Below are 25873 nucleotides of genomic sequence, written 5' to 3'. Positions count from 1 at the left end.
AATTTGCAAATGCGGGCTACTCCTCTGTCTGATTCGTTAATGCTCATTTTTCTGTCCAGGCCTGTATTCTGCCCCAGGCTGACCATACCTGTCAGAGATTTGGTGCGAAGTTCCTGAAAGGGGTTACTTTGCGGCACTTAACACATTCCCTATCGCTTACTCGTCCACTTGCTCCATGCACAAATTGACTAAATCTATTCAGTCATGCAGTATGGGAAAGGCAAAAAGGATATTCCCTGAACACCTGTTGAAGAGATTTGTAAAAATATATACCCAATTAAACTGTTATCAAAGCATGCCTACCCAGTTATATATGTTAATATTTTATTTATTATATCATGTTTCGGCGTGTTGATTCAGTCACTGAAATTCAGATATTTGCCAAACTTAAATTAGTTTTTCGTAGATTCGATAAAGAATAACTCAACCAATCGAACCTGTTTGTTCTTATGACTAAATTATATGCAACCAATAAAAAGATGCAATAAGAAAATTAGCATTAGCTACCATCTGAGCCGAGAGTAACGAAGTTATTGTCTTTCTTGCCCACAGGAAATGGAGTTGTTATTCACCTACCAGGGCTGTTTGAAGAAGCAGAAAAAAATGTGAAAAAGGGAGCAGGTGAGTGAGGGTTACAGCGCGCAATCATCGCCTTCTGAAACACGATCATGTGTATACTGTCAACCTATACAACCTCAATCACATGCATGGCCTTGCGCTATCATTTAAGAGACACAATCTATTCTAAACAAATTTTCCTCTTACGGTAGCATGCACAGAGGAATATGTGTTTCACTGTTGGCTTGTAATTTATTGAGGAGTGCCAGCCTTTAAGCAATCCGCGGCTCAGCTATCTGCATTGCATGGTGGTTGTATGTTTGAACGGCTTTGTCCAGTGTGCGTGGGTGCCTGCATTGTTAGTCTGTGTGTATGGAAGCCTGTAGGTCTATTGGCTTGTGTGTTTAAGTGTCTGTGAGCAAGTGTGCCTGTACATCACTTGGGCTGTGTGCAAAGGTGCCTGTAGCTGTGTGTGCATTCCTGTCTGTCTGGTTGTGTGCATGCATGCTTTTCATCTTAACCTTCAGCAAATCCACCATTTCTCAACTGTTCATTCTACCTACTTGTTGACACGCACCAGCTTGTTTTGTTAGCTTTTTCACTGGTATTGCAATCTGTGATTGTTTTTTCGGTCGAGCCTGGGCAGCGCATGTGCTGCTCTGCGAGGCATGCGGAGTATGGACTTAAAGCTCCACCCACTCTCCGTTCATATTTTTATTTGACTAATGTCATTGTCCTTTGCAAATGCTGGCTTCTGATTCGTTAATAGGCTTGTTAGTACCTCCTATGTACCGCCTTGTCTTCATTCGTAACCTCTCTGAGGATTGGCCCTTTTACTATGCTTTATTTAGTCTGTAAGCAATGTTTTCTTTAATGGGTTTTGTCCAAATTCAGGCACAACGTGCTTTCCTGCAACATTCAGTGTGCCTTGCCGGCTTTCACTTTCCAAGCAGCCCAGGACAATGGCAGCTGCATCCAGAGGTGTAGCTACAGCTTGTGGCGCCCGGGGCTATACCTCAGATTGCCGGCCCCCTTCTGGGGAAAAAAGACGGCGAGTACTTGAAAAGGGTCCGAGAGATGCGTAGCATCGCTGCTAATAGTTACCTCGATCATGCAAGTTATATGCACATACATGACACCGTCTAAGACTACACAGTTGAATACACCGGTGACCGGCAGTACAAAGGAGAACACACACACTGCATGATCTATCTGAGGACTCCGAAAAACTGCCTGTGACATCCATCCGAGAGCTGCGTGAACAATTAAAACACGAAAGGAGTGCATACCACATATCTGCCCTACATGAAGTTAGAGTTTTTGATATCCTGTTTTATGCTGCTAAAGTTTTGAGAAATTTCAATGTTCTGCTGTCTGAAAAATTTCCCAAGGTAAGTTTGTCTTTGCCTTCCTTACAAGTTTGCATTAAATTCTGCTATGTGCGGTAGCTCCTGGAACCACACTTATTGGACTTTTGAGTTTTGGAATGAAAACCATTTTCCCTTCATAAATGCTTTGAGGCCAAACCTACTGATATCTATCAAGGGAAACCCGGAAGATGGCATTTAGGTGCACTAAGCAGCAAGATCTGGACGTTGGTCCTCACTTCTGGGGAATAACCACTTGTAATGAAGTGTTGAGCAACAACAAAACAACAACAACAAAAAAATACTTCCCTTCTCCCTCCACTATCCTTTTTCAATCCAAATAACAGACAAACATGTCCACTACTCAAATAAATTTCCTATTTCACTATACTAGTTCACCACTAATCCTTTATGGGTTCCGGAGTAGCATGCTACTCACCGAAAAAGCACATTAACACCTCAACAGGGGTAGCAAGCTCTATATAAATGCAAACCTTTTTACCTCTTCAACCCCTTCGGTATCCTCCTTAATGCAAATCATTGACTAACATATCCACCACTCAAATTATTAAAAATGACTTGCGTATTTCATTATACTAATTGCGTCTGTGAGCTCTGCCTCCCGTGGTCTATCCCACCCTCCACTGTGAAATGACCAACATAAGTAGGAATGGAAAAAAAGTGAAAAACGATTGGCAATGCCTCATGGGAATAACACCATGGGAGTCTGCAGACTGGTACTCGCCTGCATCCTCAGGTTCTCATCACCAGCGACTGCCAACTGATAACAAAAATTGTGATAAAGTAAGAAAAAGAAAGAAGATACAGTGCTAAGTGTCTAAGTCTCCATACCTCCACTACCATTCTCAATCCACATAATCTGACTAACATATTCACCACTCACCTTACTTTCATATTTTCATTATACTAATTCACCACTCAAATTTCTTTTAAATTTTCACTATACTAATTCACCACTAATCATTTATGGGTTCCCGAGTAGCGTGCCACTCGCTGAAAAAGCGCTTCAATGACTCGTTATGGGTAGTGAGTGCTTTATAAATGCAATTACAATACAATACAAAAAATAATTGCGAAAGTGCCATCAACACCCTCAAGCAACCAGACAAGGTGCAAACCATGAAAACAAATTTAAACCCATTCTTCCAAACTCCTGACCTCCACAAAGAAAGTAGGTCCATATTGGTGCGTCAAAGGCAATATTTGAAGCTACATGAAATCAACCACATCTGGCCCACATTCTGGGTTAATCTAGACTTTAGGTTAAAGTTGTTAGATATGAGGTCCTGCCCCTCAGCCTCCTCTTAGATATGTTGGAGCTTTGTTCCAAACCACAGAGAGCAAATGCGGATTATGCAAGAAAGCAGAAGCCAAGGGGTTCACAGGAGGAGCCCGAAACAATTGAAAGGATATCAGCAAATAATAGCAAAAATCCTCATGTGTGCATGGGAAGTAGTTAGAAACACATGGGAAAATGACTTAAACCCCAATATAATTCACAGATCAATATGGACCTCACAGACCTCTCCAGTGTCCAGTTGGCAATGTTCTTCTGTGCTGTATTGTGACATTGCATCTGAGGTTGAGGCAGGCTGAACTAAGGTAAGACGCCATGGCAGGAGTAGAGTTTTAGCTTCTCATGGGGGCTGGGCTTATCAGTGAGACTGAGTGGGGGCCCAATTTGGTTAAAACTGAGTAGAGACCAATGCCCCTATGTCCAGACCTAGCCTAGACCTTTTTTTCTTTGAATTGTTCTTCTTGAAATCACTGCAGAGATGCAGGCTTCAAAACTGGTCACGGATCATAATACTTGCTAGTGGTACAGTTTAAGTGCAACAAAGCATTATGGGAAAGGAGGGACGCAGTACTTCACATCTTCAAGTGAGCCTTTGACATCAGTGACACCTTCATCAAGTCCTGCTTTTGTGACAAACAGCACTTTGCTTTCTGGTGTTTTAGGATTCACAGAAGCAAAGTGGTCTTGGCTAAAAAGCCAAGATTGGAAGGCGTCACTTATGACAATGGGCGGTTAACACGCTTACTACTTTAATAGGATTAGCAGGATAGGTTGCCATCTTACAGATTCTTCCACCGATAGCGGGCTCTTGATCATATAAAAAAATCCTGAGACTGAAGCACCGTTTCTGCTCCACTGCACCACTTGCCTACAGACTTAATTAAGATCATTGAGAATTCATGATGTGATTGTGCACCCAGACCAAAGGGTAGTCCACCCCCACCCCAACCCCCACCCCCAAGCTCTTTTCAAACGCAATACATCTGCATGGGCAAGTTCTCCGGCTGTGATTTGTAACTTTTTTTAATCTTGAAATGCGCAGTTGGCTTTTCTAACTGGGATATTTTTTTAAGCCCGAAATGCAATGTTGTTCTTACACCGCTTTTAAAATTTGGTAAATATGTTAGATGCACGCTTTTTACATGTTTGTACTTTTAATTAACTAATAAACTGTTACTAGTCACTTAACTGTTCATAGACATGACTGGATAACATGGATGCGCTGTCCTGGGGCTCTGGAAAAAACACACACACCACACACAGACACACACCACACACAGACACACACCACACACAGACACACACCACACACAGACACACACCACACACAGACACACACCACACACAGACACACACCACACACAGACACACACCACACACAGACACACACCACACACAGACACACACCACACACAGACACACACCACACACACCACACACAGACACACACCACACACAGACACACACAGACACACACCACACACAGACACACACCACACACAGACACACACCACACACAGACACACACCACACACAGACACACACCACACACAGACACACACCACACACAGACACACACCACACACAGACACACACCACACACAGACACACACCACACACAGACACACACCACACACAGACACACACCACACACAGACACACACAGACACACACCACACACACCACACACAGACACACACACACACACACACACAGAGACACACACATGCACACACACACCACACACCACACCCGGACGCACACCACACACAGACACACATCACACACACAACACAGACACACACACACACACACACCACACACACACACACACAGGATGGAAGCCCTATTGTGCAGGGTTTCTAATAACTTTGCACTGAACTAATGTTATACATGAGTAAGACATTTTAGATGATTCTGCATTTCATGCTGCAATCATTTGAAGGGAGAAGACAGCACAATGCTACACCATCCATGTATAGGAGATGGGGGACACGGACACCCCGCTCCCCACAAACGCCACCCCTTTCCAGTCATGCACAGCTGCCAAGGTTTCAGATCGCCATGTGACATTTTCATAATTTTGGTCTATTTAGGAGTGACATTTCAACAACTATGAGTGACACTTTCTCACGAGCAAAATCAAGCAATAAAGACGAGGGACACATAACTAATATCAGAAATTACACGAATTTGAGCAATGATAAGGCCAAATACGTTTTTTAAACTGCTGCAAAGCGCCAGTAATCAAGTGGCAGTAATATGTACTTGTGTGGCAAGGTCAGGAGGTTGAAGACAGGCATCATGATCAGTCTTTTTGCAATTTTACTCAGCCAGCGCTGGGCGGGCGGCAGCAGCAATTACTGGGGCCTGGTTTGTTTGAAAAAGTTACCAGAATGCTCAAATTAACAGTTTAGTAGGCATGGGTAAATAGAGAAGCAGTACCAGAGTTGCTAGCGCTACAGAGGGCCCCCAAAATTGATCTGCTCAACTGATTTAACCAATCAGTTCAGAGTCCCTGCAAACTTTTGCTTTCGTTTTGCAGTTAGGTCGTTATTTATTTGACAACTCCAGACGGCGTTCGAGCTGTGATTTAAATGATTTGCACCTCCACCTACCTGACCAAATAGAAGGCAAGTAAATGTCAGAAAGGAATACAACAGATATCTACTTAAGGCCGACACTGTGGCAATGTAGTCACGAGCCTAAACTGGGGCTGTGCTCGCTTTGCAAGTGGCAGTCACTCCTTTTTCTCCCCCATTTTGTGTTTCATACAGGCTGGACACGTGATGGTGTATGAATTGCCAGGACTGGTGTATTCTGTTTGTTAATCATTGGGGGGCCAGAGTTGACAGGACGACGAGGGAAAATAACATAAACAAGCATTGGAAATGCAATAGGTCTCGCATTAGAAAAGTTGGAGCTATTGGTCTTGTAAATGACAAATATTTTATTTATTTGTTGGTTTTTAAAATAGCTAAATTGATAGCTTTGTCATTTACAATGCCAATAGTTATAACTTTTGCGAATGTGACACCTATAGCATTTGGAATGCAACATTGCTAGCCATAAGTGAAGGACTCTAAAGGAGTGCAGGAGTAAGGGACCGTGAGAGAGGCTTACCGGTGGAATGAAGCTGAGAGGAGTTCAGCGCTGTATGCAAAGTATAACAAGTGTCTAAGGGGAAAGGAATTAGACAGTTAATTACGGTCATATTGCCCAAAAAAGGGGCTGCCATTATTGCGGAAAAAACTTACCACGAGGTGGGGCCAAGGGGAGTATTGAAGACGTCTGTGGGGAGAGAGGGGAGAGTGAACTGGGGTATCAATTACCGAGTGTGCAGTGAAAAAAGGGTGCTCTAATAAACGAGCTTACCAGCGGGAACAGTGCCCTTGATGGATAATCTGCGGGAAGGGAAAGTGCACATAAACAATTGACACATAAAAATTGAAGGCGGGTTCAAATAAATAAAGCATGTCTGGAGCCTCGAATATGTCGCGCATCTATAAGGGCTTACCCCACAGGAAGAATTGCAGGTCCGCAATGGGGGTCCTTGCTAGGCGTGAGAGATCTTCACGATACGCCCTCAGCAATGTGTTGTCATAATAAGAAAGCCGCTCGCGGTCACATGGAAGCAAATGACCAATGGGCGCGCGGCAGAAAGTGTCGGCCATTTTGGGTTGGGAGTGTAACGAAACAATATATGGACAGACCAAAGGTGCATGCAGAGCGTCTGCGGCGGCCCTCTTGAGGGAACTGGAGCCAAGGGGTCCACAATATGGATTGAGGGCATACGAGGTCCAGTCTTCGGTACAATTCAGGCCAGTGTGCAGGGGGCGGAGCGGGGAGAGGGGAGAGGTGCGACACGGCAGGCAGAGTAGGAGGAGGAGGGGGGAGGAGAGTAGGGGAGGCACGGCCTAGCGGCCGTGCAATCAAGAAGTGAGGGGGCGGAGCTGGGGAGGGGAGCTGGGGAGGAGAAATGCGACGTGCGGATGAGGGAACTGATGTGCACGCGCTTTTAAGCTCAATGCGCATGCGCATTGAGCTTAAAAGTCACGGGCACTGCAAGGAATCGCCACGATTCCTTGCAAGTTGGTACAAGAGTGGATAAGCCCCCATAGTCTCGCAAGCTCGATGCGCATGCGCATCGACAGGCGAGACCTAAAAAACAGGAAACAACTTACTTTGAGCTCCCTGCATCGCTGAGTGGCACACACAATAGTAGAAACGACATGCAGTGGGGTAGCGGGAATCTGCCCCGCCGGTTAATTTGCTGACTTGGGTCTCACAGGCCGCGTGCAGGAGGCGTCCGCAGGGGGGGCAAGGAGGGGCGCTTGCCACCCCCTTCCCCCAGAGCACCTCTTCTTGCCCCCCTGTGGACGCCCATTCTTTATGGATGCCTTTTGTCCGTAATTCTGGGTCCCGCAGGGAGCAGAGCTGTTCCCTGCAAGAGACCTCCATTCCCTGATGAAGCGCCTCGCACTCCTCCTCGCAGCCCCTCCCACCGTCATTCTGTCTGCATAAACTCAGATGCATGCACACACGTGCTCACATGCACACACGGGCATGCATGCCCACATTCACACACGCATACACACATGCAACCAGATATGCACAGGTGCATACACTCAGACGCATGCACACACGAGCTCACATGTACACACAGGCACGCATGCACACATTCACACATGCACACACACACATTGTTGTTATTGTTAAATGTATTTGTAGCAAGCGCGGCTACTCCAGACACAGGCAACCAGACACCTACGCACAGGTGCCTACACTCACACATGCACACACGTGCTCACAAAAACACGCAGGCACACATTCACACACGTGTACACACGCACACACACTCACAAACACATATGCACACACGCGCAAACACACATGTCCTATTTATTAAAGGACCATTTTCAAACAAACTATTGGGTTTGCCAATGCTCACTTGTTTTCACTAAACAGGCTAAGTGCTCCCGTCAGGAACTAAAATGGAGAAGTCAAATCTTGAACTCTCCATAAAGGTGCCCATCAGGGATCAGCTTGTACAATAAATGCTAGGAACCCCCAGGATTGCATGGGCCAATGAGTGGGCGTTATTACTAAAACAACTTTAGTATTTGTGGATTGAAGAGAGTGACCCTAAGTTAAAAAGATGCTGTTACCCACATGTACATAGAACAGCTGTCTTAATACTCCCGTGCAAGGGTGTGCTTTTGTCGTAGGTTACCTGTGGACTCTCCTGAGGTAGTCTTCCGGTCACAGAGGGAGGCAGAGAGGTATCCAAGGAACCTAGCTTCATAGGGAGGAAGAGAGGAACCCTATGACCCTAGCCTCACAGGGAGGAAGAGAGGTACCCTATGACCCTAGCCTCACAGGGAGGAAGAGAGGTACCCTATGACCCTAGCCTCACAGGGAGGAAGAGAGGTACCCTATGACCCTAGCCTCACAGGGAGGAAGAGAGGTACCCTATGACCCTAGCCTCACATGGAGGAAGAGAGGTACCCTATAACCTGGGCCTCACTGGGAGGAAGAGAGGTTTCCAAGGAACCTAGCCTCAGGGGGAGGCAGTTAGGTGCCCCAGGACCCCAGCCTCCGAGGGAGGCAGAGAGGTACCCGATGACCCTAGCCTCAGAGAGAGGCAGAAAGGTACCCTATGAACCTAGCCTCAGAGGGAGGCAGAGAGGTACCCTATAACCCTAGCCTCAGAGGGAGGTAGAGAGGTGCCCTATGGCCCTAGCCTCAGAGGGTGCTAGGGGGTAATTTTAGGGTTCCAGGCTGGTATGGATGTTGGTGTGCCAGGGGGTCATTTTAGGGTTCAGTATAGGTATGGGTTTGGGGTGACGGGGATCATTTGAGGGTTCAGGGTGGGTATAGGTTTTGGGGTACCAGGGGGTAATTTTAGGGTTCAGGGCGGCTATGAGTTTTGCGGGGGGCAGTGGTAATTTTAGGGTTTAGGGTAGGTATGGGTTTTGGGGTGCCATGGGGATAACTTTAGGGTTTATGGTGAGTATGGGTTTTGGGGTACCAGGGGATCATTTTAGGGTTCCGGGTGGGTATGGGTTTTGGGGTGCCGGGGGTAATTTTAGGGTTCCAGGCGGGTATGGGTGTTGAGGTTCCAGGGAGTAATTTTAGGGTTCAGTGTGGGTTTTGGGGTGCCAGGGGATAATTTGTGTTCAGGGTCGGTATGGGTTTTGGGGTGCTAGGGGGGTAATTTTAGGGTTCAGGGTGGGTATGAGTGTGGGGGGGGGGGCAGGGGTAATTTTAAGTTTCAGGGTGGGTATGGGCTTTGGGTTCCTGTAGGATAATTTTAGGGTTTATGGTGGGTATGCATTTTGGGGTGCAGGGGGGGACATTTTAGGGTTCAGGGTGGGTATGGGTTTTGGGGTGCCAGGGAGAAAATTTTAGGGGCTGGGTCGGGTCTCGGTCATGGGTTTTGCGGTGCCAGGGGGCTAATTTTTGGTTTCAGGGAATGTGAGTTTTAAGGGGCCGGGGGGGGGGGGGGGGGGGGGGGGCGGGGGGGGTGTAACTTTAGGGTTCATGTGTGCTCTAATTGTTGTCCAGTTTCAAACGCAGAATTCACTTTTTTTTCTCAGCTTGCCTGTGCATTACCCAATCCTGATTGTCTGCCATTTTAGCCCTGTCCCTATTGATTAACATTAGGAACGCCCCTTCATTTGCAAGGTTAGTCTCCCCCCTGGAAAAATTTCTGAGGACGCCCATGTGACAATGCCTTTTATTTGTGTTATTTTTTAAACTGATAAATAAAAGGCATTGTCATTTACAATGCCACTAGCTTAAACTTTAACAAATGTGAGACCTATGGCATTGCAAATGCTTGTTTCAATTGTAACGTAATCTGGCGTCTGCAGTTTTTGTCTTCATCTTGTAACTCTTGTATTCCCTTTGATTTTACAAAATCTTTCCCATACATTTCCTAATGACTTTAAATTTGCTACTTTTATACAACTGGTTAAGAAGGCTTCCCTCTTTTCCTACTGCCATCACTTTCCCTTTTTGTGTGAACTATTGGAAATACCTGTGGTTGTGCTCATTTTTGCGCTGTCTCCTACTCTGCTTTTCTCACCCTGGTCATTTCATTAGTCCTGTACGTTTGCTGCCGTCAAGTTTATTCATCACGCAAGTCACCAGAAGCTGACAATTGTCCCTCTGTGTTTGGATATGTTTGCCACTTTTGAAACTGATTATCGGTCAATTCTTCTTTCATTTGTTCCTTGAATACCTCTTATCTGCTCTTAATTGTTTTTTTTTAATGGGAAGACGTTCGTTTCTGCTTCCTGGAAGAATGTCCTCTTGCTCCATTTTCCTAACCTCGGGTTCTGCGTGGGTCTGCGTTGGATCCTTTTCAGTTTACCTTGTGTACACCACCGCTCTCCTCTGGGATTTTATTGTTGTTGGTTTACAAGCACAGTTTATGCGGACGACCTTTCTTTTCTAGCTTTTACTGACTCTGTGGGAGCTTTTGTCTTGTCTTTTTCCCTCTGAGCCGAGAATGGCCAATCATTTTCTTAGCCTTAATCCCTCAAAGTCGTGAAATCTTTTTTTTCCAGCGCCCTCCTCCTTTTTCAGCCATCCAGGGTATTTTTCCTTCTGTTCATGTTTCCACTGTTTCTGCAGGCTATTTAAGTTTAAAACTTTTAGTTCAGGACTGTCTGTTCTTCTTCCAGCTCAAATGTCACTCCCTACAGAATCGTTTTTTTCATTCTAGCTCCGCAGCACCTCTCGTTCATTAATTTTTTCCATTAAGCCTCTTCTACAGACTCTTGACCTGTCTCACTTAATATACTGCTGCTTTCTCTCCACGTTCTTCTCAGTATGCTTGTTCTCCAATTGCCTTTGAACTTGGCATTTAGTACTGTTTGGTCTTACATACACATGGTATGTTTCACCATATCAGGGTTGCCTTTAGGGATTTCCTATCTCCTCCTGGTCCCCTTTTTAGGTCTCGCCTGTCGATGCGCATGCGCATCGAGCAAGCGAGACTATGGTGGCTTATCCACTCTTTATCCAACTTGCAAGGAATCGTGGCGATTCCTTGCAGTGCCCGTGACTTTTAAGCTCAATGCGCATGCGCATTGAGCTTAAAAGCGCGTGCACATGCCCCCAGCCGCCTGCCTTGCCTACTCTCCCGCCCCCTCACTTCTTGATTGCACGGCCGCTAGGCCGTGCCTCCCCTACTCTCCTCCTCCTACTCTCCTCCCCTCGCCGTCTGTTCCCGCACTCCTCCCACACCCCCGCTCCGCCCCCTCCCCTGCCTGCCATGTCGCGTCGCATTTCTCCTCCCCCCTCCCCACAGCTCCCCTACTCTCCTCCTCCTACTCTCCTCCCCTCGCCGTCTGTTCCCGCACTCCTCCCACACCCCCGCTCCGCCCCCTCCCCTGCCTGCCATGTCGCGTCGCATTTCTCCTCCCCCCTCCCCACAGCAATGCCCTCCATTTTGACTCGCTGCCTCCTCCTTGTTACTAACTTGTTAAAAGGGTGAATGTAACCAGTAACGGAACATCTGGCATTGACTTTTTTTTTATTTCCATGTGTGAAAAAAGTATGTTTTTAGCAAAACTAACACTTCGCGTTTCTGCTGCGTAGGAAGATTAAAGCCACACAACTGTTTCTAATTTGGAAACTACTGAGGTGACCTTAAAGCGCAAATTAGCTTCACTGCAGGGCACTTTGACGCTTCTAAAATGCCACTCTTTCCTCCGTGCCGCGCCCTCTGCCACACCCTCATTTGATCTCCATCTTTCTTTCCCATTCTTCATCTATTCCCCTCGGTCCCTCCCACACAGCTGCAGTTCTTACCAAAAGCCAATCAGATAGCCCTCGGTCGCTCTCTTCTAGCTGCGCGCTACAGAATTCTGCTTTGTGCACCTCCTCCGACTGAACGGGTTTTAAATAAACAGACTTTTGCTGTTTGATTCAGGCCCCAGGAGTTGGATTGTTTTTTTTTTTAAAACACGTTAACTGGCACGTTAAAGCACTTTGTTTTATTGTAACGGAATGCAGTCTAGTTTATTATAATATTTTAATTTGTTACGCTTTAAGATGTTAGACCAAAACTCATACATTGTAACAGTGTCGTACTGGTTCCAAAGCCGTTTTGGGCTGGACATATGAACCAAAGACCTGTGCGACACCCTTTCTGTCGGTCATTTAATACAGGTATCCGTGCTCAGCGGTGGAACATTGACTGGCCCTGGTGCAACAGTTCCTGTTGCTGTGGTTATCCGAGGGCACGCCCACTCCGAAGGAGCCTTCCAGCTGCAACGCCACATGTGTTTTGGCTCTTTGGGTGCTTAACCCCATAAGTGCCGAGGACTCCTGATCCTGTTTTCAAAGAAGTTGTCGTGTTTTTCTTCTTTTTTTTAGTAACTCGCAGTTTATCTTGGAAACCAGTGCCAAAGCCACGGTGATCCTGGAGAGCACTGCATTTATGAAAAGTAGGCACAATTCAGAAATACAGAAGGTGTCATTTGCGTAGATTACTGATGGTTTTCTCAAACTATTGAGATGAAACTAAGTAAAAAAAAAAAGTAACAATTGGTGAGCGTTTTTAATTGCAATTTTTTTGCCCTGATTGCAGATTAACAAAAGTAATATACAGTTATGGCTGTCGCACTCTTCTGGTCTCCGGAATTCATTTGATGATAATAAATGTTCTACCATTCTATAGTCCTACACGTTTTATAGTTCTGGTACGCCACATGGGTGGCTGGGCCTATTGCCTGTCACGGGAGAGGCCACAGAAAACCACAAAGAGCTGTTCAGATTCTTCCTTTCAAATTCACCAATTCTGGCAATGTAATAGTAATTGGACCAGGGTTCACCCGCTCTGACAACAGCCTCTCCACTCCAGACATTCCTGAAAATTAGACACCCAGGGGCGGCTATGGTTATGTGATGTGCATTGATCCCACTACACTTTCTTACCAAGCATGCCTTGCAAACATCAAGGTACACTTGGAAATGGCGTTCGTCTGGTGATGCAGTAAGCTCCTCTCATCCCAGCAACAGGTCTTGGGCAGCTTCATGGTCTGCATGTAATCCCCTGGTCGGTGCACTGGCGTGCGGCTCAGAACCTGTGGCACTTCAGGGGCACACTGCACCTGGATGACAGCCCTCACTCTTCGTACCGGGCAAGGGCTTTTGCTTTTCATGGTGGCCCTGCCGTCATATGGGGTTGCCAACAGGCTCCAGGGCAGGTGATCATGATTCTCTGGGTTGATGTCCATCACTCCGCATGGAGTTGTGCAGTCCTTGTTCCCAGGCCTGGAGACTAACAGACAGAAGTCTTGCTAAGCTTCTCAAGTTGATGTACAGCCCCAGATGGATGCTTGACAGTTGATAGTTTGGGAGACTCAAGCTCCCCATTTTACAATTCATTTTCAGACAAAGATGTGATTTAGTTTGTTTCTATTTGAAATTTGTGTGGTGGGTGTTACTTCCTTTTGAAGTGCCCCCTCCTCTGTTCTGTCCTTTGTCCAGGAAGTAGTCCTCACAGCGGGAGCAGATCCAACCTTGATAACCCCACAACACAGGCATTTTTAGGTCTCGCCTGTCGATGCGCATGCGCATCGAGCTTGCGAGACTATGGGGGCTTATCCACTCTTGAACCAACTTGCAAGGAATCGTGGCGATTCCTTGCAGTGCCCGTGACTTTTAAGCTCAATGCGCATGCGCATTGAGCTTAAAAGCGCGTGCACATCAGTTCCCTCATCCGCACGTCGCATTTCTCCTCCCCAGCTCCCCTCCCCAGCTCCGCCCCCTCACTTCTTGATTGCACGGCCGCTAGGCCGTGCCTCCCCTACTCTCCTCCCCCCTCCTCCTCCTACTCTGCCTGCCGTGTCGCACCTCTCCCCGCTCCGCCCCCTGCACACTGGCCTGAATTGTACCGAAGACTGGACCTCGTATGCCCTCAATCCATATTGTGGACCCCTTGGCTCCAGTTCCCTCAAGAGGGCCGCCGCAGACGCTCTGCATGCACCTTTGGTCTGTCCATATATTGTTTCGTTACACTCCCAACCCAAAATCCAAAATGGCCGACACTTTCTGCCGCGCGCCCATTGGTCATTTGCTTCCATGTGACCGCGAGCGGCTTTCTTATTATGACAACACATTGCTGAGGGCGTATCGTGAAGATCTCTCACGCCTAGCAAGGACCCCCATTGCGGACCTGCAATTCTTCCTGTGGGGTAAGCCCTTATAGATGCGCGACATATTCGAGGCTCCAGACATGCTTTATTTATTTGAACCCGCCTTCAATTTTTATGTGTCAATTGTTTATGTGCACTTTCCCTTCCCGCAGATTATCCATCAAGGGCACTGTTCCCGCTGCTAAGCTCGTTTATTAGAGCACCCTTTTTTCACTGCACACTCGGTAATTGATACCCCAGTTCACTCTCCCCTCTCTCCCCACAGACGTCTTCAATACTCCCCTTGGCCCCACCTCGTGGTAAGTTTTTTCCGCAATAATGGCAGCCCCTTTTTTGGGCAATATGACCGTAATTAACTGTCTAATTCCTTTCCCCTTAGACACTTGTTATACTTTGCATACAGCGCTGAACTCCTCTCAGCTTCATTCCACCGGTAAGCCTCTCTCACGGTCCCTTACTCCTGCACTCCTTTAGAGTCCTTCACTTATGGCTAGCAATGTTGCATTCCAAATGCTATAGGTGTCACATTCGCAAAAGTTATAACTATTGGCATTGTAAATGACAAAGCTATCAATTTAGCTATTTTAAAAACCAACAAATAAATAAAATATTTGTCATTTACAAGACCAATAGCTCCAACTTTTCTAATGCAAGACCTATTGCATTTCCAATGCTTGTTATTATTTATGTATTACTCTTAAATGTCTCAATTTTCTTGGCCATTTGCCAGAACTTCTCCATTTCCACTGAAAGGTTGTATGATGTTACAACGTATGCCTTGCTTTACCATGCATGCCTTTTCCACGCATGTTAAGTATAGTAAGGTAAGGTGAAACCCCCATATCTTTTTCTAACTCTTCCTCTCTCAATATGTATATACATATATGTGTATATAGATATAGATATAGATATATATATAGATATATAGATATATAGATATATATATATATATATAGATATAGATATAGATATATATATATAGATATTTTTAAGTCAAAATAATCAAACAAAGGCACTTCTAATGGTGAAAGTACCACAAGTTTATTGAGATGTCAGGGACAACGCTAACGTTTTTTGGGCCTCGCAATAAACATGTGATTCTTTCGCTGTGGTTAGTGCCTTTAAACGATTATTTTTACTTTGAAATTGACACAGGCGCCACACCGTGTCTTAAGGCACCAGCACAACTGTGAATGAAACGGGCAACTTGCGTAACTTGCTTCAACTGATATCTAATCATTTTATGTTTTTTCTTTGTTGAGGGCACCCCCACTTTTTTTAAAATATATTCCTAACTTGCGTATACCATTGCCCACCCCACAACCCTAAAATTACCCTACCCTTACCACCACCCACCATAAACGTGTGTATGTGTGTGTATATGTATATGTATGTAGGTGTGCGTGTGTGTGTGTGTATATGTGTGTATATATATGTATATATGTGTATATATATATGTATATATGTGTATATATATATATCTATGTGTATATATATTACCTACTGGCGATAGCCAGTAGGTATATATAGTTAGGATTGGCTACCATAGGAAAATCCGAACATTCTATTGGGAATAACTTTGGCGCCGATAGAGGGATCTGCCCGTAATTTCCTTAAAATGGTCTCGCTCCGCTCCTTCCCTGAAAGTTTCGGGGGGATTCGTGAAGTGGGGGCTGAGAAAAAAGGGGGGGGTCCCAAAACGTGTTTTCCCCATGTTAATTTCCATAAGACGGTCTGACAAGTCTACAGCCCGAACCGCTGTACGGAATTACGCCAAACTTGGCAAAAATGTAGGGACTGGTACGCAGATGTGCCTTTGCTATGTTTGGTGAAAATTGCTCCCGTCGTTTTTATGAAACTTAGGTTAAAAAACACATATATATCTATATGAGCTTACGGGTCCGTGCACCGTACGCGCACCGTACGTGTACGTGCGCGTACACTTACGTGCGCGAGCGCGATCCTGATTGGCTGGCAGTCGACTGTCAACATTCCAAACTGTCTAAACCAGGAAGAGTTGGCCACCATCTTGTTTCTCAGGAGAACTGAGGCACAAGAGAGCCCAAAACAAGTGTGGAAAACACGAAAAAGGGGCAGGGTAGAGGCCCCTCAACCCTCTAGCCCTTCTCAGGGGGTCCCAGAAGGACCCCCAAGGGCAAAAAAAACAAAAAAATCACGGGTTGCGCGCACGCGTTTTCATTAAAAAAAAAAAGTTTGGTTTTTTTTTGCCCTTGGGGGTCCTTCTGGGACAACCTGAGAAAGGCTAGGGGGTCAGGGGGTCTCTACCCTGCCCCCTTTTTGCGTTTTCCACTCTTTTTTTGTGCTCTCTTGTGCCTCAGTTCTACTGAGAAATGAGATGGCTGCTCAGGTGGTACCAGAAGTATATTAACATATAAAAACGTTATTCGCTAATAGAATTTGCATTTACAAAACCTTTGAAGTTTTTTGAAAAAAAATAGGTTTCAGGCCGTATATAGTTAGGAATTAGCATTTAAAAAACCTTGCAAATTCACTTAAAAAACCATAGGTTTCAGGCCTTATATAGTTAGGAATTAGCATTTAAAAAACCTTTGAAATTCACTGAAAAAACCATAGGTTTCAGGCCTTATATAGTTAGGAATTAGCTTTAAAAAAACCTTTGAAATTCACTCAAAAAATGTTTTAGGGGTGTTATAGTTTGCTGGACATTTCACTCATACAAAGCCATTGAAATTGCTCCTATATAGTTAGTTGGACTAACTATATTTCGCGCACCCGCAATGCCCTGCTGATGATGTCACATATTAGATCATTCATGACATGGTCAGTGACATCACTGATGACATCTCAAATGACATCACTGATGACATCATCCACGTGACAATCACATACACCTTTTCATACACTAGTAAAATCTTTCATCACTCAATGTAAAATACAGAGTATCATATTTGAATCCATTGTCACAGCAATACAAGTAACTAAAAACCCACTCAGTGATTCATAGATGTATGCACACATCTAATCACTTAACTGTAGATTCACTCATACATGCTGTCAATATACAATAGAACACTATCAAAAATACTTGTACACCTATATCAACATTACACAGCAGCACACATCTAATTCACATATGAAGTCATCCTACTCACTTAGGAAAACAATGGATCATACTTACATACTTACTTAGCTACACACAAACACCACTTCATCTATTCCTTTAGATAGTAAGTCATACTTAGTGAATTATAAAATCATTATTACAAGTATATAGTTATCCATACAGTCACTCACACAATCATTGAGTCTTATGGATACTTATTTATATACAACAACTGACACATACACTGTCTTTTATTTTTCTAGTTTGTTGGACATGTACCATTGAGAAATATATTTGCTCATCACCACACCCTTAAAGAGATTTGCTCACCCAAACTGTTAGAACATGTAATTTTAACTTCATATATCTACTGAATCAACTATTCACACATCTTTGGACAGTCACACAACCCCCAATGAACCACACACACTTTCACTCTCCCATACAAATACTCAGTTATCTAATCAATAACTAATATAGACTTTCACATAGCTGGTAAGCAACTGGAGAACCAGTTTACACAACAACTGACAAAGTGATATAGATATTCGCACAGTTTAGTCCCTATCCACTATATTTAGTGAGACACTATAAATTGGTCAAGTAAACAGTCAATTACACTGCTACTAAATCCTCCATCCAAATATTTATTTATATATATCCACTCATTCTTCAATGCAAATTGCTATATATATAATGCATATTTAAATAAAGAAGCAAACCAAATTCACTGGATGATGTCATCAGTGATGCCATCAGTGATGTCATTTGAGATGTCATCAGTGATGTCACTGACCATGTCATGAATGATCTAATATGTGACATCATCAGCAGTGCATTGCGGGCGCACGAAATATAGTTAGTCCAACTAACTATATAGGAGCAATTTCAACGGTTTTGTATGAGTGAATTGTCCAGCAAACTATAACACCCCTAAAACTTTTTTTGAGGGAATTTCAAAGGTTTTTTTAAAGCTAATTCCTAACTATATAAGGCCTGAAACCTATGGTTTTTTCAGTGAATTTCAAAGGTTTTTTAAATGCTAATTCCTAACTATATAAGGCCTGAAACCTATGGTTTTTTAAAGTGAATTTGCAAGGTTTTTTAAATGCTAATTCCTAACTATATAAGGCCTGAAACCCATGGTTTTTTAAGTGAATATCTATATATATATATATACACTGAAAAAAACATAGGTTTCAGGCCTTATATAGTTAGGAATTAGCATTTAAAAAACCTTTGAAATTCACTCAAAAAACTATAAGTTTTAGGGGCGTTATAGTTAGCTGGACATTTCACTCATACAAAACCATTGAAATTGCTCCTATATAGTTAGTTGTACTAACTATATTTCGCACACCCGCAATCCACTGCTGATGATGTCACATATTACATCATTCATGACATGGTCAGTGACATCACTGATGTTTATTCTGAAGAATAAATTTATATTTAGAAATTAAAAATTGTTTGAGACATTATTCATTTTTATTTGGAATTCATGAGGTATTAGCGAAGTGATTGTGGTATAAAGTGAGACTTATAGTATAGAGTGCAACATTTTTGTGTTACATAGTAAGTTTACTCATAGTTACTTCCCTTCTCCCACTATATTTTCTCCAATGTGTATTTGACATCTCTTCTTAGTCTCCTGCCTCCTTTCTCTCACTGTCTGTCTCTGATGCACCCTATCGCCGCCATTTTGTGTAGTTTCAGAAGTGAGCGAAATGTAATAGTTGAGAACGTGAAAAGGGGGCAGGGTAGAGTGCCCCTGACCCCCTAGGCCTTCTCAGGGGGTCCATGAAGGATCTGTTTCTGCTTTCCTGAGAGACTATGGTATGGGTTCCATATACCACAATAACTTGCGTTACAACATGCAAGATATCTACAGAGGAGATGGTGTACATTTCTCAGATGAGTGGAACCGAGTCTTTCTCTTGAATTTTAGACTCTGCATCGGTACCTACTTGTAGGTACTTAAATCACCCACATAACACAACAGCTCATTTTAGAGCTACCCTACCTCTAAGCACTCTAAATTCTTATTTTACACTATTTTCTTTCACTGTTTTTCCCTGTGGTACGCTCAGGGTACACGTACCTGGAAGCGTACATGGGAACGCAGCCAGCGCTTACCCCGCGAAAATTTCAACAACAAAAAAGTTTTTTTGCCCTTCAGGGTCCTTCTAGGCCCCCCTCAGAAAACCTAGGGGGTCAGGGGGTGTCTACCCTGCCCCCTTTTAATCATTTACCCCCTTTTTTTTCACCTCTCGTGTCTCGATTCTACCGAGCCACAAGATGGCGGACTCTCCGGACTGTTTGGAATGTTGAGACACCCGAGAGCCAATCAGCTTTCCGCTCGCGCACTTCCGTGGCGCGCTGGGTGCGCTTACCAGTACGCGTACCCTGAGCGCTCGAAGCGCGCATATAGATATATACATTTTTTTAAAGTTAATTTTCGTAAAAACCACTGAAGCAATTTTCACCAAATATAGAAAAGGCACTTCTCTGGGTTGGAAATTGATGAGGAGGAATGGTCCTATGCTCTTGCCTCTCCCCGCGAGGTGGCAATATCAGCCCGACTGCGCCTAATCCAACTGAAAATACTACACAGAATTTATATTTCATGTACGAGGCTGCAGATGATGGGAAGGGGTGGGGACGGACTCTGCAGAAGGAGGTGTGGTGCAGAGGGTACCTTCTTTCATATCCTTTGGGGGTGTCAAAACGTACAAATGTACTGGGGGAGAGTGGTGCGGTGCATGCAGGAGGTGTGGGAGGTGGAAATCCGACCTGAGGCCAAAAGATGTCTGCTCAACATTTGGGAACCAACTGACTTGCCACACAAAGGGAGGATTTGGGTAACGCTTGGGCTGATGGTGGCGAAACGGAACATTGCTAGGCTGTGGGGTGATCCCAGCCCGCCGAAACTGAGAGACTGGAAATGTGACATGGACTGGTGCATGCTGCAGGAGAAGACAGTATATGTCGCACAAGGCTTTCCTCGCAAATGGGTGGAAATATGGTCCAGGTGGAACGAGTACAGGGGGAACATATGTGAGCCTCCTCTAACCACGCAGTCTAGCTCATTGGAAATATAAGGCAGACCATTGCTACCTGACTCCATGCACGCAAATGCACTTGGGTACCATACAAGCACCGTAACTGCTCTTAACCTGACAGTCATGTAAATTGTCGACCAAGTTAAAGGGGGGTTTGTTTTCTGTTTGTTCCTCTTTGGGAACATTTTATACACTTTGCCCTTATCATACGTGCTAAACTGTTTTGCATTATCCTTCGGGATCTCATAAATTTGCACTCTGCGACGCCGCTGTACCCCGCGTGTTGACGGCAATGGGCTGTGTCTTTGTTCTACGACACTACAGGGGTTTTTTACTGTTTGCCGGCCCGAAGGGTTGTAGGCGAGGAATGTTTGATTCGATCCGCTGAATAAAGGTCTTTAAAAAAAAAAAGAAAAGGCACTTCTGCGTACCAGTCCCTACAATTTTGCAAAGTTTGGTGTAATTCCATTCAGCGGTTCGGGCTGTAGCCGTGTCTGAACGTCCTATGGAAATTAACATGGGGATAACACGTTTTGGGACCCCCCTTTTTTCTCGGCCCCCGCATGACATATCACCCCGAAACTTCCAGGGAAGGAGCAGAGCTGGCCTAAATTTTGGAAAATTACACGCAAATTCCTCAACCGACGCCAAAGTTATTCCCAATAGAATGTTGCGGATTTCCTATGGAAACTAAGTCCTAACTATATATACCTACTGGCAACCGCCAGTAGGATATATATATGTATCTATATATATATATATATATATATATATATCTATATATATATATCTATATATATATCTCTATATCTATATATCCAAATAATCCCCAGCACTGCCACGTTCTTTCAGGCTGAGAAAAGACGAAGAGAGGAACCCATAGTTGGTGCCAAACAAAGTGCGTTTATTTTAGCTCTATTTCGCTCAGCATGCCCGCCATTACGCGTTTCGACAGTGTCCACTGTCTTGATCACATGATGTGATCGCAAAGCCAAAAGGGAAATTTATACAATTGGCACAAAAAGTGGACTGATCGTAACCACCTACATATGTAAACAGGTTTTGAAATAAGGAAACAAAAAGGGGACTATAAATGCAATTTACAGCCTTCCTGGTCACAAATACAACCCACAGTGGGTATATGTATAGTCATGTAATGTCATATATGTACACATGTGCAACATTGAGCAAATAAATAAATACATATATAAATAAGTTAATAAATATATAAAACATCATAACACAATGTTAATGTCATTACATCAAGGACCAAGTTTCCTGATTAAAAAAAACTGTGCAGAGTAAATCCCAAGTGGGAATCTACATTAAAGTGTCTTGTGCAACATGTAAACAATAATCTTAGCAAACATGAGCAAATTTTATAGCAAGGAGCAGATATTATAGCTAAGTGCAAAATGGATTCGTAAAGTGCAGAGTGCAACCAGTGAATACATTTTCATATATAATGTGAAGGGAGGAGCCCCTCCCTGTAAAATAAGATGTCTGACTGGTGTTATAAAACAGCTGTGTGCCATGGCAAAAGATGGAAAAAGAAAGATGAGACACAGTTAGAGGATATTGTATGGCTGCCACTGAACATGAGATATACCTGATACAACTAACAATATAAATAGGGTAATGCCCCTAGATGTTATAGCAGATGTTAATTATTCATAGACCGGTATATAGATCCTCGCTAGCGTTCAGCCCCCCAGGGGTACGACTGTCTAATTCTAGGATATAGCGAGTTTCTAGGACCCTCAAAAGTGCATCCCTGTTACCACCTCTTTTTAGGGGCAATATGCAATCGATGACATAATAAGAGAGATGTCTGGGGTCACTCTCATGAGTGCTTTGGAAGTGGCGCGCCACAGGATAGGATTGATCCTTGTTGGTAATTGCTCTTATGTGCTGCAGTATCCTCCTGTGAACCGGTAGTCGGGTGCTCCCTACATACCGGAGATCACAGGGACACTGCAGCACATAGACTGCAAACTCAGTTTTGCAAGATAGCTGTTTGGTGATGGGTACAGGATCATCTTTGAATGGTGTGGAATACTGTGATTTATTACAACCATTCTTGCATGCTTTGCAACTCGAGCATTTTAAAAAACCTTTTCTCAAAGTCATAAATGTCTTGGAGATGGGTTGTTCCAAATGATTTTTGACAAGTCTGTCAGATATAGATATATAGATATATAGATATATATATATATATATATATATATATATATATATATATATATATATATATATATATATATATATATATATATATATATATAATATATACACACACACACACATACATATGCCACGAAGTCCCCAAACCAAACTCCAGGGAAATAACGAAACCGGACCCTCACGGATGTTTTGCAAATTTGTACGTTTTATTCCATCCTGTTGTGCATAGAACACGCCGCCATGACGCGTTTCGGGACCTCCGCCCCTTGATCACAAGACATGGTCGATCGTACACCCATCCCTCTTAAAGTGCTAGTACACAGTCAGCTGACCCCACAGCCTGTGGAAATAAAAAACATACTTCAGCCTGGTTCAGTAGCGCTTAATTCATGAAGTACTTTTTGTTCAATTACAAGAAAGTGCATAGTGATCCAAAACACGTTAAAGTTTGACCATGCATTTGAAGAATAGAAAACTAAACATTTTAAAAGAGTGTCACTCTTCTTTGTTTGTTCAGCTCTTACTCCCAATGTTTCCTCATGATTGTTTCCTTATAAATAAATTGATTAAAATTGTTGAATCAATTAGAAAAATATATCATTTCTGCATAACATATTAAAATCATGTAAAAAATATATATTATATATGTACAATTCATACATTCAGTGCAAATTCGCTATATCATGTGCAAATTCTGCAAAAGGAAAACATCATTAATTAAATGGGAATGCATAGTTTGGATCACTTTCTCAAAATTGTGCCCCAGTGGGCATTTGCTGCTACATCTAACCACTGCATCCACACTGCTACCATGTGGGTTCAAACGCTGGGGCACTGTAAGAGAATATCATAATCATGATTATGATACTCAAAAACCCTATAACCTGGTGATTAAAATTATTTATAATCCCTTCACCATGAGTTGAAGTTAAAAACAGGCGGTAGGCTATTTACATGTTCGACTCAAATGCATTGTTACCCCAACAGACATCTGCAGTTACTGACAAAAATGGGCCCAACCGGTATGAATAATTAGATCCCTAATAAAGACAAGAGTGTAAGTCTTCCGTTTGATTCAAACCGTTGGGGGGCCTTGGAATTAAGCTCCAGAATATAGCGTGTTTCCAAGACTCTCAATTTGGCCTCTCGGTCACCACCTCTGCGAAGAGGCGGAATCATGTCAATGGCATAGTACTGCAAACATCCTATATCCCCACCATGGCACGTATTCACATGTCTGGCTATAGGGTTTGCCTCATCTTTATTGCTCACTACCCTGAGGTGCTGGAGAATGCGCTTGTGGACCTGCAGCTTTGTGCTGCCCACGTACCGTAGGCCACAAGCACATTCCAACACATAGACCACGAAGTCTGACTTGCAGGTGATTTTCTTTTTAATCGTTCTCACCTCGCTATTGAAGGCAGTCATGTAGGTAGTCTTGTTTTTACCTATTCTACATGCTTTGCAGACTGCACATTTCAAAAAGCCCTTGCTCTTTCCTAGCCAGTTGTCATCGGCTACTTCCGGGCTACTCTTCACTATCATATCGCTCATGGACCTAGCTCTGCTGTAGGTTATGGCTGGTCTACTGGCCAGGGTCCCCCCAATGACCGGATCTCCCTTAACCACTTGCCAGTTTCTGCGAATGATGTTGAATATTTCTTTGTGCTGTCTGCTATATGCCGTTATCAATCTTGGTTGGCCAGACTCCTTCTCTACGGTTGGTGTAGGCACCACATCTGTCATTAGACTGTGCCCTGGAGTTAAATTGGCACGTCTCATAGCACCCTCCACCATTGTTCGTGAGTAGCCTCTCTCAATGAATCTCTTCCTGCTGGCTTGCTGTGCTGCATATCCTTTTGATCCTCAGCATCTCCCCGTAGGGGATGCTTCGAATCAAATGCGCTGGGTGGTGGTTGGTGGCGTGCAACACCGTATTACCTGCCGTGTATATATATATATATATATATATATATATATATATATATATATACCACAAACATCAGTCGCGAAGAACCCTAGCCTCTTTAACAATGGCGGGTCGTGGGGGGTCGCAAGCCCCTGATAATCCACAAAAGCATTGTTCCTATTCAGAAAGAACAACAGCGACACTGCCCAAACTTCTTTTAGCGTGCAATTTTGTCAGCAATACCTCTCTACGCGTTTCGGAGTGACCGCTCCTTGCTCACGAGTAAAGGGTGTGCACTAACAGTGTTTTTTAAATCAATCACTCCGGGAAGAGTAGTTAAAAGTTTATGACTAAAAATTGATGCAGATCTGTCCATGGCCCCTCAAGTTTCCGCAGTGGTGGGCTCATGTATAGGCCTACTAAGGCAACTTCGGAAACTTGTACCTATTCTTTCTGTTCCAACACTGCAATCCATAGTGTCCGCCACAGTCCTCTTGCGGCTGGACTATGGTAACGCTCTCTATTTGTGTCTTCCGCGGAAGCTCCTTAGGAAACTGCAGGTGGTCCAGAATGATGCGGCCATGCTGATCTTCTCCCTACCGAGGAGAACACGAGCGACGCCCCTTCTACAGAAGCTGCACTGGCTGCCCATCGAACATAGAGTGCAGTTCAAGTGTCTCTGTATAGCCCATAAAGCCATTTATGGAGAAGCCCCTAAATACATTAAAGACCGTCTGAGAAAGTACATCCCGGGCAGAGCCTTGAACTCCTCCAAAGCCTGCAAACTAACTCCACTGAGATTTAATCTTAAATCAAAGGGTGGTAGAGCTCTGTCGGTCCTCCTTCCGCAAATCTGGAATGAGTTACCGGCAACCTTGCAAGGGGAGCCAGTGCTATTGTCCTTCAGAAAGGCGTTAAAGACTCACCTGTTTAAAAAGATAACATCTATACTTTAAATCGTCTTTGTGGTCGCGGGCAGTCTACCGGTGGATAGTTGTTGTGTTCTTTTTTTTCTTTGAAAGCGCTTAGAGACCAGTGGTAATTTGCGCTATACAAAACTATAGTAACATAACATAACATGTGACACATCATGGTGTAAATATAAACAACAGACTTCGCTTTTGAACTTTTGAAACGTCAAAAGGTATCATAAATGAACAATACATTATTGTTATAATCAATTATAAACATTCATTTCAATTACAAATTGATACAA

The 25873-nt window shown here is 43.9% G+C and overlaps 1 protein-coding gene across 2 annotated transcripts in view; it reads left to right on the top strand.

The window, feature by feature from the left end:
* Positions 1–25873, top strand: part of LOC147708035 (adenylosuccinate synthetase isozyme 2) — a 421010-nt gene that overhangs the window by 184537 nt on the left and 210600 nt on the right. For both annotated transcript variants that reach the window (XM_086926842.1, XM_086926843.1), the window contains exon 3: positions 553–621. In XM_086926842.1, the coding sequence (XP_086782968.1) occupies positions 553–621 (69 nt within the window). The remainder of the gene's footprint in view (positions 1–552; positions 622–25873) is intronic.

The sequence above is a fragment of the Lissotriton vulgaris genome, chromosome 6 (genome assembly GCF_964263255.1).
Source record: "Lissotriton vulgaris chromosome 6, aLisVul1.2, whole genome shotgun sequence".
Lineage (NCBI taxonomy): Eukaryota > Metazoa > Chordata > Amphibia > Caudata > Salamandridae > Lissotriton > Lissotriton vulgaris.
Note: the sequence above shows the minus strand (reverse complement) of the source record. Positions and strands in the feature narration are given on the sequence as shown.